General features: G+C 35.2%; 1 protein-coding gene across 2 annotated transcripts in view; it reads right to left on the reverse strand.

Annotated features, from left to right (window-relative positions):
* Positions 1-9,732, reverse strand: part of LOC142318964 (esterase E4-like) — a 70,666-nt gene extending 60,934 nt beyond the window's left edge. For both annotated transcript variants that reach the window (XM_075355679.1, XM_075355680.1), the window contains exon 1: positions 9,473-9,732. In XM_075355679.1, the coding sequence (XP_075211794.1) occupies positions 9,473-9,664 (192 nt within the window). In that variant the 5' untranslated portion in view covers positions 9,665-9,732. The remainder of the gene's footprint in view (positions 1-9,472) is intronic.
* Positions 9,733-21,536: the final 11,804 nt, after the last annotated feature.

Raw genomic sequence — 21,536 nt, forward strand, 5'->3', positions numbered from 1 at the left:
AACAAAGTATTTGTTTACCTAAATAATTTAATTTCACTGGTTATAGGTTCCTAGTCAAAACAAAGCAGTTTGTATTACAATTGCGATTGGTAATTTTTATAAGTTTAATGATGCTATCATCATCAATATGAAACTGAAAATCCGTGTACAATGGGTAGGTTATTTTTTTATAATCATTCAGAACAAAACTGTGCACGCGGTAAATGGGTGTGCACAGTAATGAAAATGGAAAAAAATCGGTATTATGAAAATTTTTAAAACTTTTTATATCGTATATTTCAAGTGAATATGTACGTAAATTCTCCTTACTTTTGGTTCTCTTTTACCATGATTCATTACTACTGTATAAACTATAACTATGAAATAAAATAAATAAAACAGAAGACGTATTCTACCCACTGTTTCAATAACTCATTAAGTTAGTCTAATGAATTCGGTAGTCTTATTACTCCTCCACGTTTGTTTTCATCTTACCTGTTTTTGCGTAAGTAAATAATAATTACGTAATAAGATATGAATAATGATTACATAATTATTATTATTTTAAATAATTTTTCTCAGACTATCTTCATAAAAGTATTCTCATAAAATTTAATGTGTTTGTTTTTCAGTATCAGGAGTTAACGCGATTCCTTATATATTATGTATATATATATATATATATATATATACAAAACATTAATTCTCTATTAAAAAATTCTGTACTCGTACTGAACAGTCTTGTTATAATAAAAACTGATCGTAAAATGATTACAATATTATCGATATTAATGTTTTCGCATGAAATAAAAATAGCATACGTGCGAAAAAAAAAGATAAACTTATTAAAAAAAGATTCTTTATGATAACTACGGAGTGGGTGGGAAGTCCGTTTACGTTAGTTATAAAATTATTAGGATAAATGCAGCTTACCATCTATGGATCTAAAACGTCTGTGTGGATTTCACCGTGTTCAAATCACAGCTGTAAGCGCCTCCATGTCCGGTAGTTCATCCGCAACAGCAGAGCAAGGTTGATCATTTCAAATGCTGACCGAACTTGGAGCTGCTCGGTTGACGTATCAGCGTTTTCAGATTTCTTCTTTTACAAAACCTCAGAGTGCATTGTCAGGTGTGGTGAGGTTAGGGTTTTTTGGTGGTCATGACGATAGAGCCGGTAACTCTTCTGGCCCATGCACGATTTGGAAAAATTTCATTGAGACCTCTGCGGACATTGAAAGCAAAAATGCGCTTGAGCATCATCTTACTGAAATTTAACGAAGTCGGCGATCCCTTTTGCCGTTGATTCTGGAAACAAACCACTCGTCTATCGTTCCCAGATAACTGTCTTGATTAACTGCCTCGTCAAAAATAAGGACCAAAAAGATGTTCAGCTGTCAGCACAGCCAAAATCATAAAAAAAGGCGGATGGTGTTCGATTTCCTCAAAAAAGTAAGGATTGTCTTTTGCCCAGAAACAAACCATTTCGGTTACGTAAACTTCAATAAATCGCACACTCGTCTGAGAATATGACGTTCTTTATATCGTTTATTTTCGGAAAGCGTTCAAGCAATAACTGACACGCATAAACACATCGATCAAGGTCATCGTCAATCGACTCATTAACGGTGGCCTGACGAAAACATTTACTTTCAAGTCCTTCCGCATATGGTCTCGCATTGTGATCTTAGAATACCTAAGTCTGCAGAACGTTTACGCGTCGATTTATCGGTGACCGTTGAATCGATGCCTCCACAGTAGCACACGTCTCAACTCGAGTGCTCGACCTCCCCCTGCGTGACGCATCAAGAACACTTCCCGTTGCAAACGCCTTCTTCTCTCATGTCAGTAACGTTTCCCGTGATGGTGACGATTTCCCAAAACGCACAAAGAAGTCGTTCATAATGTTCTCCGATGTTTTACCAGTGTATTGACCCGCATTGACGTTCATTGACCCGCACACAAGCTAACAAACGCTCTTCGAGAGTGAAAGAACTCATACCTGCCATCGTTCCACACTCGACTACGACAAGGACATCTCATCATGATTAAACACACCGGACGATCTCCACCTTTACCAGCATCAGTAGAGCCCGATTGAGATAAATTTATTACAGTGTAAAGGGATTTCCCGCTCACTCCTTATTAATAAAAATAGAAATTACCGCTTAAGATAAAGTTTACGACTCACTACTATCGATCTGTTATAATTATTGAAAATTAAATTTTTCTGATTTTTGTTTATTCAGTTTATAAATACAGTTAAGATACAAACTGTAAATCCTAATTTTCTACTGAAAAATAAGATTTCTGTTTTTTAATAGTATATTATCATAATTAATACTTTTCCAGAAACATTCTACACTACCTCTTTACATATGATTTTCACTGTATTTCCACAATGTTTCAATTGTCTTATAGACCGTACGATGAAAGATGAGACTTTCTTTGACATCAGGTACGTCACCAGAGGCAAATCGCAAAAACTGGATTCACGGCTCGTTTCAAAGATTGTTCATTTCTTATTAGTTAAAAATAAAATAACCCAAAAAGTTTATCCGGCCACTTTTTAGCAGTTGATGAAGAAACAAGATATTTTATTTTTATTGTATTTTCAAATGCCGGTAGTCATGACAATTTTTATAAGTTGCAAAATTTCCATTTCTCTCCAGTACTGCTACGTCAGTTTGTGAATTCATATATTTCTAGTTTTTAAATTCTTTATTTGGTCTTCAAATGTCACGGTTGTGTTAAGTTGTCCTTAAATCATTCCCTTGAAACGCGAGGACGGGTGGTCTAAGATGTTTCGAATGACAGCGACTGCCGTTGCAGGTTATCTTATATTTTGAAAAGAGCCTTTTTGCTGGCTATTTTTTCTTTTGGTTAAGCCAAGAAAATGTATTTTTTTGTATTCGACTATAAAGTTTAATTTTAGTTTATTTTGTTTATATCGGGGTCGGGGAAAAGATTTCTTCATATACTCTCAGTAGATGCCTTTAGTATAGTATAACTCTGGTAATCAGGATTAATCAGGGCCGTCTCTACGGGTTGAGGCGCCTGGGTCAGACAACTAAGGCGCCCCCTCCACTGCCAAATTCACCAAGTAGTGTAAATATTAAAATTTGGGTGCTCAAAGAAATGAAATGACAGAATGTTTTATCAAAACAAAGCAAAAGACATATATTATTTCTAAAAGATCTCTATTATTGTATGTATATGAATCAAATGTTACGAGGACGGTTCGGAAAGTAACCCCCGTTTCACGTCATTTTGAAGTTCGTCATCGTCATTGAAGAACTGCGACGCAAGCCATTACCGTATTTATTCGAATACCCCCCGCACCACAATTTTCCGGACTGAAAATCTATAAAAAAAATCGAGTATATACCGGTATTTTAAAATGCAACAGATATGATAAAAAAATACTTAAATACAAAAATGTCCAGAAAGTAAAGCATTTAATTCGTTCATTTAAATTACAATATTAATATAACAATAATAATTAATTACCGTAATTTTAGTTTAGTTAAGAATCAGTAGACCAATAAATCGAAAAAGTATCATGTTGAAAAGGATCATTTCAATATACTTTTTAATATGGGATTTTATTTTAAATTAATCACTGTCACCGTCCAATGTCTGTAGAAGAGTTAGCGGTAGTCTCCACGTCGCTCTGCCAAAGGTGATCGCTTCACTACCATCAAGTTCATTAAATATTCCGCATTTTTTTAAACTTTTCCTTACTAATTCCGTGGAAATACCTTCCCAAATGTCTTTTATCAAAACACAAATCCAGTTAAAATCTGGGCATTTGATTCTTCCTGTAGGCGTGAGAAAGAAATTTTCATCAGCCATCCATTTACTGTACAGTTGTTTTAATGCAGATTTGAACGGTTTATTAATGCAGACATCTAGTGGTTGCAATAGAGATAGATGTCAATCCGCCTGGAATTATTACTTTGTCTGTCATACCCTTTTTTAAAATATCTTTTACTTTATCAGTGTATGCCCCCGATAACTATCCATTACTATCATACCGGTATTTTTTTTATTAAGTAAATCTCCTGATCGCTTTTGCCATACACAGCTGATCCGATCTAAAATTAAGGTTTCGTCCATCCAACGTGATTCCTTTGCTCTGACAATAACTCCATTTACCTGTACGGTAGGAAGAGTTTTTTTTTGAAAAACAATGTACGGAGGTAATTTTGAACCATCAGAAGTAATGCAAAGCATAACACTACACTTATGTTTTTCATTATCACCAGTGCGAATCGTAACACTTTTTTCACTTTTTTTGTTTACGGTTTTGTCAAATGGCGTTTCAAAATATACGGGGGTTGATCAGCGTTTCCTGTTTGAGAAGGCAAATAGCCTTCAACATTTCTAAGATTTGTTATGTATTTGTGAAAAAGTAATAATTTTTGTTCATAAGCGTTTGGAAATCGTTGACAAATGGTCGTCTTTCGTCTTACTGGCAAATCATTTCGTGCAAAGTATCGCGTTATCCAACAACAGCTTGCTTTAAATTCAACTTTATTCAGTCATTTAGCGATTTCACGAGCACAAGATTAACTCATTTCTGTCGTGACTGCATAACCGCATTTCATTTTTTCCATAACGAAGTCATACAATCTTTTTTCTATGCCTGTGTATTTTGGTTTTAAGCCACGAAAAAGTTTTTTATTACAAGTGCCTGTCACCAGAAGTTGTTTCTTCTTACGCCAGTCTCGAATGCAGCTTTCATCTACGTCAAATTTTCTTCCTGCCGCGCGATATCCAATTTTTTCAGCCTCTTCTATAACGCGCAGTTTTTCATTTACTGTAAAAGATCGTAGACGCTGTCCTTTTGTACTCGTTTTATTGCCGTAATTAAAGTAAATCACCGTGTTAACCTTTACAAGATAAAATTCACATAACCAACCACATATACAAACAGTACAATGACTATGGCGAATAGACAAGACGACGATCGGTAACTAATTCTGTAACTGTAGTGCCACTAGAACCGGATGCAACCTATCTGTCTATCAGTTTTGAAACCTCAAGAGGGATGCCTGTAGAGGCCCCCCGACGTGGCGCCCGGTTCATCTTGACCCCATCCTAGGGCAGCACTGATTTTAATCAAACCTGGCAACACATGCTTGCTTCTGGAAGATGATTTATCCTACGTATTTTTGGTAAGGTTATGATTGCGTTAGTTTATTTAAAATTTAGAAAATGAGTGAAAACAGAAAAGAGATTCGGTACGTATTGACATTTTATTACAAAAAGGGAAGAATGCAAACTAATTCTACTAAAAAAATTTGTGATGTTTGTGCAGATGCTGCATAATCAGTAATTGTGGCACAAAGCTGATTCAGAGTACGATGAAGTCCTCCGGTTGCGATACCCGCGAGGTGTCACCCCTATCGCCTACGCTGATGATTTGGCCCTGGAAGTGGTGGCAAAGACCGAAGAGGAAGTGACAAGTGCGGCGAATGCCGCTATCGCAATGGTCGGTGAGTGGATGGCCGAGGTGGGACTCCATCTGTCCTGCGATAAATCTCTGTTTGTCCCAATGGCAGGAAGGCGTCGATTGGTGCTTTTCCCGATTTCGATGGAGGGAGCGATGATCCAATCACGATAGGCCGCCAAGTATCTTGGAGTGTGGTTGGACCATAGGCGGTCATTCACTCGTCACGTCCAGGCGGTGAGTGAGAAAACTGGGCAGACTGTCAAGAATTTGGTTAAGTTACTATCAAACGTTGGAGGGCCCCGTACGTTGAAGAGGAGGCCGCACGCATGTAGCGAACTCAATTTTCTTTATGGCGCCCCAATGTGGAAGAGAGCCGGCCATGGGAGTCTTTCGTTCATACCTGTAAGGACGAAGAAGAGCTGAAGACCCCTTCCGCCCCTACTGTCGGGAGTTAGACACGCCGGAACACGTGATATTCCAGTGCCCACGATGGGACGAGGAGCGCCGCGATTGTACTGCCATAATTGGGTATCTCGAGGTGGGGACGATCGTTGGAACGATGTTACGCAGTTCGGTGGACTTCGACACTGCGACAGGGTGTGTGTCGGGAATACTGCAACTGAAATAACGGGAAACGAGAGGGTGAGGAATAGCTCCGTACGGAACAGCCGTTCGCCGTGCTTGCACGGATGGACGATGGTGATGAAGTGCGGAGACTCTCGATCCCCTCGGCTAAAAGACTGAGTCCCGGCGAGGCCATTCCTCTGGGATTGTCCCCGTTAGAGACGAAGCACAAAGGACCGAGTCCCGGTTGCTGGGTGGTGAGGCCGGCATAGGCCTCAAAAACCTGGCATTTCCCTCGTCTGGCGACTAGAGGCAAAGACACCTCCCTGAACCGTGTTCATGCCTAATTGAGGGTCGGTTCCCCAATGCAGGGGGAAAAAACTAAAAAAAAAACAAAAGCTGATTCAGGCTTTTAAATCTGAAAATTGTCATGTCATTATTGCACCTCATTCTGTACAGTATGTTATATTATGGTAATTTTTATAAAAATCACAAAATTCAATACTCCTTAAGATTATTAAATATTGAACATTAACATTATTATTTTCCAAGTAACTAATTCTTATTTTTTTAAATTTTTTCACTGGTAAATTGCAGTAATTTTTACTAATTTTCCAAACTTCGGCTTTAGTGCTTTACGCCTAATTTTCAGCGTAGAATATTGTCTTCTGCAGTTGTAATTATTTCTTTTGACATTATTTCTTGTTCGGTTTCTTTGCATACTAAATATAATACTACTACAATTTCAAAACCAATAATCTATTATAAGTACGTTCTTTCTCAGTGAATTTGGATCTTTATTTAGCGTTTTCAAACAATGACATAATTTCTCAACGAGACCACAATATAGCCAAATATTAGTTTTCCTTCAAAAATATACTGCCACCACAATAAACAACACACAAATTTTTACCGAACGGTATCCTGGTTTTTCTGATTTTACATTCAAATATAAAATTATTCATTTTTTATTAAAATATTTTCAGATATTTAAATGTAACATAACCGACTTTTGAAAAAGTAAGGAAATCTCAATTCGACTTTTAAGTGTTTAATTGTTTTTTCTACACATCCTCATCTTTCCACTATAATTACACGGATTATGTTAACTTTTTTTTAATTGCTTAGAGGAAGTTCCTTTGGTAAATCTGATTGTTTTTTCCACACATTATGAATAAATGATATTTAACGAAAATTTATAGTCCCATAAACGACTTTAATTATATATATATTTATATTCGTATTTAGTTTTCTTGGCATTTCTCCCGCCACCACCCCATTCGGTCGCCCTAAAGCATAAGACCAAATGTCTGTACCACAAACGGCTACTAACCTCGAAACAGTTTAGCGACCAGTGCCTAACTAGCTCCTAGAGCTAACCTAAAAGCGTGAGCGAATAAGCGTGGTACCATACACCACTCGCTTGCGTGTCCCACCGCCCACTTGTCATATATCACTAAAATGGGTAGGCGCACCTCGTCAACTACTAAAACATACATGACTATCAATAATTAAATTTATCTCGTCAAAGACAGCAATTCGCTGCCATGCCTAGACCGCCGAATGCCAGCAAGTACCTGTCCACCATTAAAGCGCTTGGAGCCTTAATCTGGCTGGTAGCCAGCCATATCTCTCGGTTAGCTTCCTATAGCAGCGCGGTCGGAGTCTTTTCCCTTAGGTAAACTTCTGATGACGGTTGAACAAAGCAACCGCATCAAGGAACTCCAACACGGTCCGACAATGCGGATCTCGCCACATTAACTCGCCGAGTTATATTCGTATGTAATTCTTATGTACGTTTATATTCGTATGTAATCTTTTATTTTCCCGTCTAGATAGCGCTGTAGCAGAGCTGTAACTCTAGAAGGAAAAGTATTGTAATCGATCCAAATTGGGCATATGCGGTTTTCACCCGATCTTGACATTTCGACATCTAAGAAATCCAAAAAACCTGATGGAAATTTGCCTGATGTTAATGTTCATATGTACGGTGTGTGTTCGGCGTCTGCCACTAAATTACCTTTTATCTCCAGAGCTACCGGACCGATTTTGACCAAACTTGGTCAAAATTACTTACCAATTAGTAATTGTTCAGATTACTTGGTCAAATTACTTTAAAACTGAATGGGGCATTGATCCCATTAAATTTTCAACTGGGTGAGGCTGTAGAGCAAAGCCACTCTCAGTATCTCTAGATTTCGCCTAATTAAGATCATATCTTCGGCACATTTGTTAACGATTAAAAATAACAATATTTGTAAAAAAAGTTTTGGAAATCGCACCTCCAACCCAAAAAATGCTGGTGAACGGTAGAATTAAATAATTGAATAATATTTATAGTGTAAGAAAGTAACTAGGTCTCGCCGGGTCTCTAGCTCGATCGCCCGGTCGACTCGGTACCTGCTGCGTTAAGCCTCACAGCTACACCAGTCTCTCGACCATCCAAGCAAAGTTTATTCTATGTAAGTTGTGAAATTACATTTCTTTAGTTAGTGCCGACCGTCGCCACTTGTACCGCCACACCCGCGCGAATTCATTACTGTATGCGCGCGCGCTTTAGTTAGAATCATTGAATTAGATAAACGAAAAAATATTTTACTTAAATAAAATGATAAATATTTTAAATTCAGTTCTTTGTGTATGTGTGTGTATAGCTGTGCATCAGAAACAACCCATAGTTATAGGATTCTCCCGGAACGCGGCTTTAGCCACGAAAATTAATTGGAAAACTTAAGGTAGTAAAACAAAATGTAGTATTTTTGCATTCCGAATACCCTTAGCTCAACTCGTGCATACCAAAAATAAGATATTAATAAAAATTAATTCAAATAAAAATGTTTAATTGATAAAACTAAATTCTATAAATTTCGATGTTTTGAATCGGCGCCAGTTAAGGAATTAGTAGATCCTGGTTGATTTTAATTTAGCGCCGAATTCAGAATCGAATAACGTTTTTTCATTAAATTTTCAATTTAATTTCTTTTTTTTTTTTTAATACTAAATTTCTTTTTAGTAAGTAGTTATTAGTTTTTTCACGATTTTCGTAGCCTTTGGTAACTCATATGTAACAACAGTATTTGATTTGATTTGCCTTAAATTGTATTACCAGCATGTAATGAATATTAAGACAACAATTGAAATAACTTTTACCCTAGATACAAGTTTTCTGTTCTGAAAATCGGCGATAATAAATTAATCGGTAGTAAAATTCATAACATAAATAAAATTTAAAATAAGGAAGATTTCTGCTATTTTGGTGACGGTAAATGTCTAACAAATTTTCGGTAATTTTTAATAAAACTGTTACGTTAAAAACGATCACAGAGGACAGAGCACAATTAAAACATAACCCTTTTAAATGGAAAAAATAGCCGTTGAGAAAAATTATATATTATAGATACTGATGAAAAAATCATTGAACTAGTAGGACCTACCTGCAATTAAAGTTTAAGAAATTTGAAATTTAACTGACCTTAAATCTTAAATCTCCAACTGGAGGTTTAGCGTAAGGTATTCCAGTAAATGATTGAACATCACGGCCATTTATTGTTTTTTTTATGGTGCCTTTAATATCACCCTGTGGCGTTGAAATTGTATGCGCATTAGAAAAATAAATAATATTTAGAAAGATAAATAAATTTAAAAACGAATTCATATTCATCATAAGAAAAAACTTCCTTAGCTGCACGACAAACAATCAGCCTTGACGTCCAACTGACTGACGTACCCACACTTAAACTGGCTTATTCTGTCCTTCCCACAATTCAACGTAACCGTTTCTTTACATTTACTCCCTCCCTAAACGAATGTACGGATACAAGCAAAATCTGTTTTGTTTCACTAACCATTTACATTAAGAAAAATATTTAGTTTTATATAAATATTCTGACGTCAAAACTAGAATACTAAATATCCAATTTTGATTGCATCCATAAAGTAATTTCTTGTTTCCTCCATGAATTGTTTGGAATATTTTCCAGTTTTACAATATGGTACGGAGCATTGTCCATTACAACAATACTATTTTCGGGTAATAATGACAAGTCAGAAAAATAACTGCCAAACTGCAACTCATTTCTTGCAGATTCATAGAAGTTTCAGATAATAAATCATTTTTGTATCAGAACAAAACATATTTTTAATTTTAATCATGGGCTTATTTAGCATTATAATTCTTGTAAAAAAAAAAATAATAAGGTGGGTTAATAAGTAAGTGCAAGAACCATTCTATAACTATTAATTCTTCTAAGATCTAATCTCTGTTCATTCTAACAAGAAGATATAGCATAAACACACTGCAGAAGACAGAGCGCTGTGGAACAGTATGCCTAAAAAACATTACGTACTAAACTTACAATTGTTTGTAATTCCTCACAAAATCTTATACTCACTTTACACTTAATTTAATTTATTTATTTAATTATAATTATTATAATTCTAATAAATATTATAATTTATTTAATTATAATTATTTATTTAATTTACGTTATACTTAATTTTATACTAAATGTATAACTTTGTAATCCCTTACAAAACTTTTTATATATTAAAAAATCTACGAAAACAATAATATCCCAAACAATAATTACCATATTATTAAAAATAATTTAATAGGTAAAATATATAACTTGCACAAAATCTTATCACTTCGAAACGTTAAGAAAATTGCTTATCTTATTCTCTGTGAGTGTCCGACAAACACTGGATTCCCTCCATTACATCCGATTCTTCATCACTTCCAGAAGTTGGCGTTGACGACGAATAATCTTTAACATTAATTATTATTTCTTCAACCACAACATCGAGAAAATTATCTAAGTCCCACATCTTCTTTTCTTCTTCTGTAACATGATTCACGCACTGTTTCCACTTATCAGTCGATACCTTGTTTACGCCTTTTTCAAGCAGGATTTTAACGTCTTTCATTTTATATGTATTATTATTTCGAGCAACGTAACCTTTTACTCGACTCTACACTAAATCAACTGGATTACGGTTACAGTGATAAGGGGGAGCCTTAACACCGCATCACCTTTCGTTTCAGCTGAATCGTCGATTAAGAATATATTAAATTGCCACGATTGTGTTTTACATGTTCAAGAAGTTCTGCTTTTAAACTGTTTTTTCCAAAGCGGATATTTTTTGATTGCATCCATAAAGTAATTTCTTGTTTCCTCCATGAATTGTTTGGAATATTTTCCAGTTTTACAATATGGTACGGAGCATTGTCCATTACAACAATACTATTTTCGGGTAATAATGACAATACTTTTTCAAACATTTCCTAAAAATATCTCCGTTCATGTCATCGTGGTTGTCTCCAGATTTTTCCCCCTCTAAAAATCTATTTTCATATCAATATGTACCACAATTAATCGCTTTCCTTTGTTTTTGGAGGTTGCAGCTCCTGCTTAATCGTGACAGAAATACTGTTTTTACTGATGTAACTGTCGTATCACACCAAATTCTTGAAGCGATGTGGCCTTTATTTACCGGCATCTCATCCAAATAAAATATATTTCTATTCGTTTTTCTATAATTTGCTATTTTTTTATTAAATAATTACGCTGCTAGTCCAATCTTTGGTAAACTCTTGTCACAGTTTATCACAGCCAGTAATTTTTTTAAGGTTTTTTAAGGTTGGTATTTCATTTCGAAAAAAAAAATTATGTACAGTCAATCTTATTACATTTTTTCCAAATTCATCCCATTTTCCTAGCACAGGTTTTCCACGTTTTCTATTTTTAACAGGAGTTTCTACCTCTCCTTTTCTACTTATTTCAGTCCATAATCTATTAATACTACTAACCGATACACCAATTAATTCAGAAGTAAGTTACAGTACTGTCTTTTTAACCAACGTAGGATTTTTCTCCAGCAGTTGATTGAATACGTTTAAAACTTTTTTTTTCACCACTCCCAAATGTTTACCTTTTCTGTCCTTATTGAAAGATGTTCCTGAATTATCAGCCATATCGATAAACTATTCGAATCGCACACATACAGGTTAATCACATTATCAAATCTCACAATAATCGCACAGTAAATAAATCACACAATAACTCAATATACACACACAGTCACGCGTAGCAAAAAAAGTGCTGAAATACAGAACTGCAATTAAAAGAAGATTAAAAATATCCATTATGGAATAAGAGAATTTGTACTGTTATTTAATTTATACTGATAAACAACGATGTTTTGTTTTTAAACATCCGGTTGTTACAACAGCTCGACGCATACAGTAATGTGCTGTATAAACACGCACTACCACACTCGCAGTTTGTTATTTCATATCTCCTTCTAAGAATGAACAGATTATACCTATTTCTTTAAACTTTCCTCTATGTCATGCCTGAAAAAAATTGAATTTGACCAAAAAATTCATTTAATTTTTTAATAGTGAAGTACCCCACACATGTACTCCACACATTTGAGAAATTAATTTGTAAAATAACAAACACTCACAATACTTAAAATCAAGTTATTTATTACAACAGAGAGATAATTATATATCAGCAATAAAACTGTAAGCAATATTTAAGTCATTTACATCCCATATCTTATCTCTCAGACCAGAACAATGTCTGTCAGATGATCATTTGCCTCACTATAATACTCACATTCGTATCTTTCTGAAAAATTGCATTGCCCCAAAGTAGGATATTACCTAACAGTTTGTGTACTTATGGTCTACTTCACTTATATGTAACAGTTCATAATATAACAGTTATATTACTTCACTTAAGAAATAGCACACCTTACCTGATTTTGTGAGAAAATGTAAACTCCCACTTATTCTTAATTACAAATTAACTATATATTTTATTTATTTATTTATTTATTGGTTATGTAAGATTTTATTTATTTATTTACTAGCTGGCCAGGAAAGCGAAGCAATTCCTTCCTGTAGCCTGGATTCTATTCTTTGGAACTCTAGCATGTCTAGAAAAGCAATAAAAAACAGGTATTTTCTTCATTTTTAGAGAGTGGAGTTACACACAGTGTGAAGGTTTCAACATTGAACAAAAATCTTAAAAGAAGAACAGCACCGATGAATATGATTTTTTTGGAAGAGACTCTAATGGATCTTGTAAGTAACCAAAGCATTAGGGAAAAAATGGGAATAAACACTTATCATTGGAGCACACCATTGAAATGAAATTATTGTGCTCGTGATAAGGTCATATACAGAATGCATGATGGTCAATTGTCATTTGGAGATGGACCCAATTGTAGAAGGAAAAGGGGAAAGCCAAAAAGTAAGTGGTAAGGGGGAGTAAGTGAACCAGTATAGAGAAGACAATTAAATAAATGATGAGGACTTTCTGAAAAAGGAAAATGAAGATTTTGATGCAGTAAATGGCTGAAATAGTTGTATATCACTGTTGAATAAGTAAGAAAATATTTATGATATACCTAAATTACCTACTTATGTTTCAAGGTAATTAAAACATAAATAATAATTATTTACTTCAGTGCTATTACAATAATAATAATAATTTTTTATTTATAATAGCACCTCCACCACCCTTACAGTGCTCCTTTCCACCCTAGACAACAGAGAAGGTCAGGCAGCAGGCAAACAAATGGGAGAAAAGTGGAACAGCAGAGCAGTTCCTACGAACCCTATTGTGCTTTAAGTGCGCTAACAGAAAAAATATGAAGACCAGAATACAAATGTGAATGTTATAATAATTTTCTTTCCACTTCTCAGATGATGTATTTTAAAATGGACAAGCAGTTATTTGCTAGGAGTCTTAAAAAAGGATTTAAAAAACAAATAAAGACTCAGTTATAAGGTTGAGGAAAGTCTAACAAGTAAAAGAGATATGACAACACTGAATCTGGGGATCTAAAGATCAAAGAAAGATGATAGACGCATCAACTAAGAGTCTGGAATAATTTAATAACACTGACCGACTAATTCATTGACCAGCTAATCACCCAGTATTCCTGATGCTACGCCCATGCCAAAATATCAACCTAGAACCATCAATTGAAATCTCATCAACCATCAGCAATTTCCTTATATTATTTTTTTCAATTGAGAGATAAACTTGTCAAATGGTAAAAAATAATTTACCTTATAATTAATAGCTATAGTAATTATTCTATTAGTTGGAGAGAGAATCATGATCAGAAATAAAAATTGAAGTATTTTTTAAATTAGCTAGTGGCAGTCAGAGGTGAAACCAGCCCAGAATGGAGTTCAGACCATGAAAATTCTTATAAAACAAAATTATGTCAAACAGGTCTCATCTGAGAATAAGGGTGACAAATTTACCCATTGTTGTACAACAGAAATGGAAAAAGATGCTGAAGTCTAAATTTAAAACGTAGCCAACTGAGAAATTTACCCCGCACATGTTCAAGATCAACATTGGTATAATTAAGATTTCTGTTCCAAGTAATAATGGAATACTTGAGTATACTGTGAACCAATAATTTCTATAGAACAACACAAGTATCAATATTTTAAAAGGCCAGGCCCAGCTATTTAAGCAAACCCAAATTATGCTTACTAGTTAAGAAATTCACATGATTAGTCAAATATAACTTACTGTCCACTAGGATACCAAGATCCGTGACTTTATTGGTTCTAGGATATTGTAAGAGTTGATAGTATAAGTGAAATGAAAAATATATGTTTATCTTGTAAACAAAACATGATGAATCTTCTTAAAGTTAATCGACATTCTGTTATTTTAAGCCCAAGCGAAAATAAAATTAATAATATTCTGAAAATAGTGTGATCATTGTTAGAGTGAATCTGTTGATAAACTTTCAAATCATAAGCATAAATGGGAAACCAGTAGAAATAACCTCAGTCATATCATTAATAAAAAGTAGAAAAAGCAGAGGACCAAGTTTGAGACCTGTGCATTTCCGGAAGTGACATCGAATTCATGTTAAAATATAACATCGACATAGCAAACAAAAAATCTTCTTCCCTTGAGATACAAGGAAATCCATTTGGCCGGGCGATCACTGAAGCCCCAAAGTTTTGAAGATTACGCAGAAAGAGAAAGTGTGGCATCTTGTCAAAAGCTTTGGCGAAATCAAAGTAGATGGCATCAATCTGTTCTCTATTCTCCACATTCAAACCAGTCACAGAAAGGAAGTAATTTAAATTTGAGGAGATAGAATGCTGTTTCAGAAAATCATGCTGGTGATCAACTATTTAAATGATTTTAGAGAAGGAAGATAAGATTGAGATCAGTAGAAAATTGCTTATAGTGAGGGATCTAATATTAGGAATGAGATTGATAGTTGTTTTCTTTCAGAGTCTAGGAAAGGATATATAATGGAGATTCCAGCTACAAATAGAAAACAAACCAGGAGCTTGTTTTCTATGTATTCTATGCACTTGGATTAGTAAAAAAGGTTTTAAATTTTTTTAACACAGTTTTTTTAAATGAAACTTTCTTTTAGTGCATCACATGACTGGAGAATCATGTTAATTGTATTTTGTTAATATAACTCAACAAAAAATCTTTTTCACTAATTTTAATTGTTGATTTTAGTAATAAACAGTTAATTAGAATTGCATCCTTCATCTGAAAAAAAATAAGACTGTAATACTAGTAAAATAAAAAACTTTTTAAGATAAGACAATTTTTTACTTTAAATAAATATTTTATTCTGATCAGCATATATTACATAAAATCAATTCAATAATGGATAGATATTCTCCTCCACAAATAAAAAAGACTGCTCAGTATTTGCCAAGATGAGTCAAGGCAAACCATTATAAACTTTTGAGCAAAGTAAAATACAGTTTATTATAAAATGAATAGAAATGGTTATAGTCCATATTTTAATAATTTGTTTCTGTTTAGCTTGTAGAACCACCGTCAGGATTACTTCAGATGATGAATGAGGATGATATGTACGAGTGTAAATGTAAGTGTAGTCTTGTACAGTCTCAGGTCGACCATTTCTGAGATGTGTGGTTAATTGAAACCCAACCACCAAAGAATACCGGTATCCATGATTTTGTATTCAAATTCGCATAAAAGTAACTGCCTTTACTAGGATTTGAACCTTAGAACTCTCGACTTTGAAATCAGCTGATTTGTGAAGACTCATTCACCACTAAACCAATCTGGTGGGTTATATTTTAATGATTACATTTATACACCTGAAATACATTGAATTTTCTCCAATAAAAGATGGATGGTTTAAAGGTGTAAAGTAATTAAGTCCAAACAGAAGATTTAATGCTTTTTTTTTCTTGTCAGAAAGGGAAGTATACTTGGATGATATTAAATTGTATAATTATTTACCAGCTTTCATAACAAAGATATAGATTGTAAAATATTTTGACTTAAAGAGGTTCCTGCTTAGTATATGGTAGAGAAATTTTTCAGAATATTAATGTCAGTGATGCCCATATATTTATTTATTTATTTTCTATTCCTGTGTTATAAGTGTCAACATTTCAATATTAACTAATAATAATTTGATAATTTTTTTCTTGTCAAGTTTGTATTCAGATTAATGTGTGCATACTACCTGTATTGTTAATGATATTGTCTCCACCAGCATTGTTTAACTGATGAAAACTATTTCAAATGTTGTGTTTATTAAAATTTCAGTAATATATAGTTTAATGTATTAGTGAATTTATTCGCGTTTTCATTCACTTCACTCTTACATTCATAATATTTCATTCATCTCATCTTCCTTGTTAAAATTCATATGTAACTGCCTGTGTTAGGTTGCAAAATAAGCAAATATGATACAATTAAGTACAGATCAATATACAGGTGACTCAAAGAAACGGGAAATTTTGAAAGTTGTGTTGAAAGCCATGGGCGATTGGTAACACTTGATAAGTGGCGCCAGCCTTTCTAACCTAACCTGCCATTTAGTTGTCATGGATCCTTGGAGTGGTGCGCAACGTGCATTTGCTATCAAAGCGTTTTACAAAAACAATGACAGTGTGGAGGGAGCGCGTACAGAATTTCTCCGTCATTTTAATCTGGGAAGGCACGACCGTGTTCCATCAGCACATGCAATTAAAACATGGATATCTAATTTTTAGGAAACTGGTTCGGCAATGAAAAAGAAACCTCCAGGCCGTGAGCGAACCGTCCGTACACCACAGAATGTTCAAGCTTTACAAGATGCTGTCACACGAAGTCCACATCGATCAATCCGTCGTCTCTCAGCATCTTTACAATCGCATAGTTCAAGTGTTCGAAGAATGTTAGTGAAGGACTTGCAATACCATCCATACAAGATGCAGATCGTCCAGGAACTGAAACCGAACGATGCAGTTGTGCGAGCACAATTCTGTAATGTAATGCTTCAGAAGATAAATGATAACGAAGAGTTTGTTCACGAACTGTGGATGTCAGACGAAGCGCATTTCCACCTTAGTGGATTTGTTAACAAGCAAAATTTCAGATACCGGGCACAAGAAAATCCTACTCAGCTACACCAGCGTCCGTTGCACAGCCAGAAAGTGACCGTGTGGTGTGCTATGTCATCTTACGGTGTTATAGACCCTTACTTTTTTGAGGTGACAAGGGTCTTGCGATTACAGTTACGTCGGCTCGTTACGTAGCCGTGCTTGAAACCTTTGTTGTGGAACAACGAAAGAGATTTCCACCAATTCTTAACACAGCCTGGTTTCAACAAGACGGAACAACGTCACATACTGCACGAATATCGATGGCAGCTGTACGCCGATTGTTTGGACAACGTGTCATTTCACGAAATGGTGACATTAGATGGCCTCCCAGATCGCCTGATCTTTCAGCTTGCCATTACTTTTTGTGGGGTCACCTTAAAAGCAAAGTGTTCCACAGTAGACCTGCTACAACGGAAGAACTGAAGACAAAGATCCGAGAAGCAATTGCGGAAATTCCAGTTGAGATGTTACGTCAAACCATGAACAATTTAACGAAGACACTTCGTGAGTGTTTACGTAGAAGAGGAGGTCACCTGGAAGATGTCATCTTTAAAAAATAAACTAAAATCTATGTATCCTAAAATGGCAACATTTGTACAATTACATGAAATAAAATTCATTTTCTAGAAAAAATTTTCATTAACGTTATTTAATTTTTTTTTAATTTCCCGTTCCTTTGAATCACTCTGTACTATACATTACAAATACATTACTTTAAAAAAGATTAATGTAAGTTTATCTATTTCTTAAATTTATCAAAAGCCCATTTAAAATAGATTAAATAATTGACTTTTAAAAAAATTATTAGAGATTTTTTTTAAATCAATTATTTATCCTCACTATGAGGTAAAGAAAATGGACTTCTGCCCTTATCAACAACATTGTGATATTTTCAGAAAATTACTACAATCAGAATACTTTGTTGTAGATGATCAGAAACACAATAGTAGAATTAATTGTACATTATGCTTTTGTTATTTAATATGTTTCCAGAAATTTAACCTCCCAAACTACTCCTTATTGGTAATATTTGTAAGTAATCAGCAAGGTTCTGATTGATTTTGTAATAACAATGTGATAAATGTAAAAAAAAAAAAAACAATATAAAATATTAAACAATAATAATAATGCCCCGGATAAATCCAACCCCACATCCGTGCAACAACATCTATGCACACGTCCGGGACGAGCAACAACATGGTACTTCGGTACCTGCACTTACGTCGCCAACGGTGAAATGGTCTTGCTCAGTAACTACTTTTGGAGTACGGGATTGGCGGTCCTGAGCTATCCGAACTGGTTGCGGTTGTGCTTCTTGGTTTCGCTGTTTGCAGCAGGGGTGGGAGGTATGACCGTGATCTGTTTACCGACGCTGGGCGGAGTACGGACGGGAAGTGCCCATCCCCCTTCTGGGTTGTGGAGCCGGATTGAGGTTGGGCTGCTGTGAGCTTGCTCTGCCGAAGTCTTGCGCCATCCAGTTTGAGTCAGTCACTTCAGCCTTTGGCAGGGATTGTCCCATGGGTAAGGGTGTCGGAGCCTTACTGCAACGTACGAGCTCTGGGAAATCGGTATCGTGGCTCACGCAATACCTGACTCCCCAGCCCGGGTTAAATTTGTGGAAGGCGGCTGACTGGGGGAACCAAGGCAGGACCTTTGATCCGGGGCACGCCCAACCGTCTCTCCGCCCGCACCTTGTGACATATTGACTGACGATTTATAGGATTATGGAAACAACAGCTTCCACAACTTCCGTGGCAGAGGGTCCACGTTAAAACCCTCATTCTGGAGATCCTCTTTCTTCAGTAGCGGAGAGGAGGAAAAGCGTTGAGTCTAGAGATAAGGAGGAATTTATAGTTCTGGAAAGGAAGGATCGAACCAATTTTCGACCTAAAAGCGGAGGACCTACTCCTAAGTATTTAATAATAAAGAAAAAGGATGGTGACTTTTCTAAAATCAGCCCCTTCGTGATAACTCGTGACATTACCGAAGCATCTGAAGGACCGGTTAAAGATACAAGGAAAACTGCGATTGGATTATTTGTAGAAACCGTTAACGACGTACAGTCTTCTCGGTTATTAAAAGCAAAGAAGATTGGACTTATCGACATTGAGGTGGTACCACACGGTACTCTTAATACCTCTAAAGGAGTTGTGTGCAGGGATTTGCTTAACTGCAGGCAGGATGAAATTGTTGAGGAACTTTACGGACAAGGAGTCATTGTGTGTCGACGGCTAAACACTCGACGGAACGTAGAAGTTTTATCCTCCGCGTCACACATGTTAACCTTTAACAAACCTAAATGTCCAGAGAAAATAAAGGCAGGATTTCATAGGCTTGATGTGCGTCCATTCATTCCGACACCATTGCGGTGTTTCGGATGTCAAAAATTCAGACACACTGCTGCGAGATACACGAGGAAACAGATTTGCACGTGTGGCAACCCCTTGTACCCGGATGATCCGTGCAGGGACCTACCGATTTGTGTAAACTTTAATGGACAACATAGCGCACGGTCAAGGATTGTTCATAAGGAGGAAATTGCTATTCAGTAAGTGAAGACCGTTCAAAAGATCAGTTACTTCGAAGCTAGGAAAATCGTGCATAGCAGAACGCCAAAGACCACGACTTATGCTCAAGTTGCTGCTGCTCCTGCAGTCACCGTCAAACCTAAGGACGTGGTAACAGAACTGGCGCCAGTAATAACAACGTTGATAGAAAGAATCGTTAATCAGAAGTTAAGGAATCAAACATTTAGGGGCAGCAGCCCAAAGACGATTAAAACAAAAGCAGACCAGCAAAAGCAGCAGCGTCTGATTTCTCCGAAAAATAAGCCTACAACTAACTCAAAGGCGACACAAAGTCCAAAACAAACGAAGAAACATGAAACCAATGTCGGATGTATCAGACACAGTAGAATTCGACATCGAGGCCTTCGGGGAAATAGAGAAGAGTAAGAAAAAAGGATGGCCTAAAGGAAAACCAAGGCCAAAAATTCAGAAGTGAAAGATCAAATATCTAGATTGAGATTTTTATAAATAAATAAAATTTTAATTTTTAATTAATATAGATATTTGAGATTATATATAAGTGTTTTGCATGTGATATTAATGGCAAGGGCCCTTTACACCCTTGCCATGTTTTTGTTTAATAGATTTTATTGATGTGTGTTTTAATTTAAATCACTGACAAGATTTGTTTTGAGAGTTTTTGACTAAATTTTGTAAGAAATAGCTAGAAATATTTTAAAATGACAAGGGCCTTTACACCCTTGTTATGTTGTGTTTTTTGGAGTTTTCATTAATCATTGACAAATCTTTTTTTTAGATGCTTTTTATTTTGACAAGACTAGTCATTCACTATGTCACCTGAGTTTTTGTTTTTTTGGGGAAGGAAAATATATTTTTTTGTATTTTGACTATGTCGCTAGAGTTTTCGTACTGGGAGGATATAGAATCTTTTTTCTTTTTCTTTTTTTCTTTTTTGTTGTGGAAGGGGCTAATGACCATAGTAGTCAATGCCCCTAAAACTCCAAAAAAAAAGAATATAAAAAAGTACTCTCAGAGATTTTGCTAATAAGAAAGATGAAATTTTCCCACTCAGGATGAACTGAACTCAAATCTTGAGAGGCATCTTTAATCAAATAAAAATAGTAAAATCTTATATATTAAAAAACATTTGGCTGAAAACCTATTTCCAATCCACATGAGTGTTCTACTGGATGAAAGGGCTAAATTCCTTTATTACTCTCCTCAGAATGACCCACAGATATATCAAGTGTCATCGAATCCCAAACATGAGTCTCCTCTGAGAATTCCTCAAAAACTTCTCATTTATTACTTAATTGAGGAAATTTCCAAGGTTATTATTCACAAAAAAAATCACTTTGAAGGTCTGTCAATGCTTGGTGACACATCTTTGGGCCATTCCAATCAGAATAAAAAAAAAATCAGCTCAATTCGCCCATTAGAAAGACAGAGTGGGCTGGAAATAAGTAACACTCTCTCCTTCTATTATTTATGTTTTAACGTTTTTGAAGTTAAATAATTATATTTGAATAATTTTTTTAAATAATATTTTAATATATTAAAAGGAAATCTGAAAGAACACAAAATAA

Source organism: Lycorma delicatula, chromosome 2, assembly GCF_047948215.1.
Source record: "Lycorma delicatula isolate Av1 chromosome 2, ASM4794821v1, whole genome shotgun sequence".
Classification (NCBI taxonomy): Eukaryota; Metazoa; Arthropoda; class Insecta; order Hemiptera; family Fulgoridae; genus Lycorma; species Lycorma delicatula.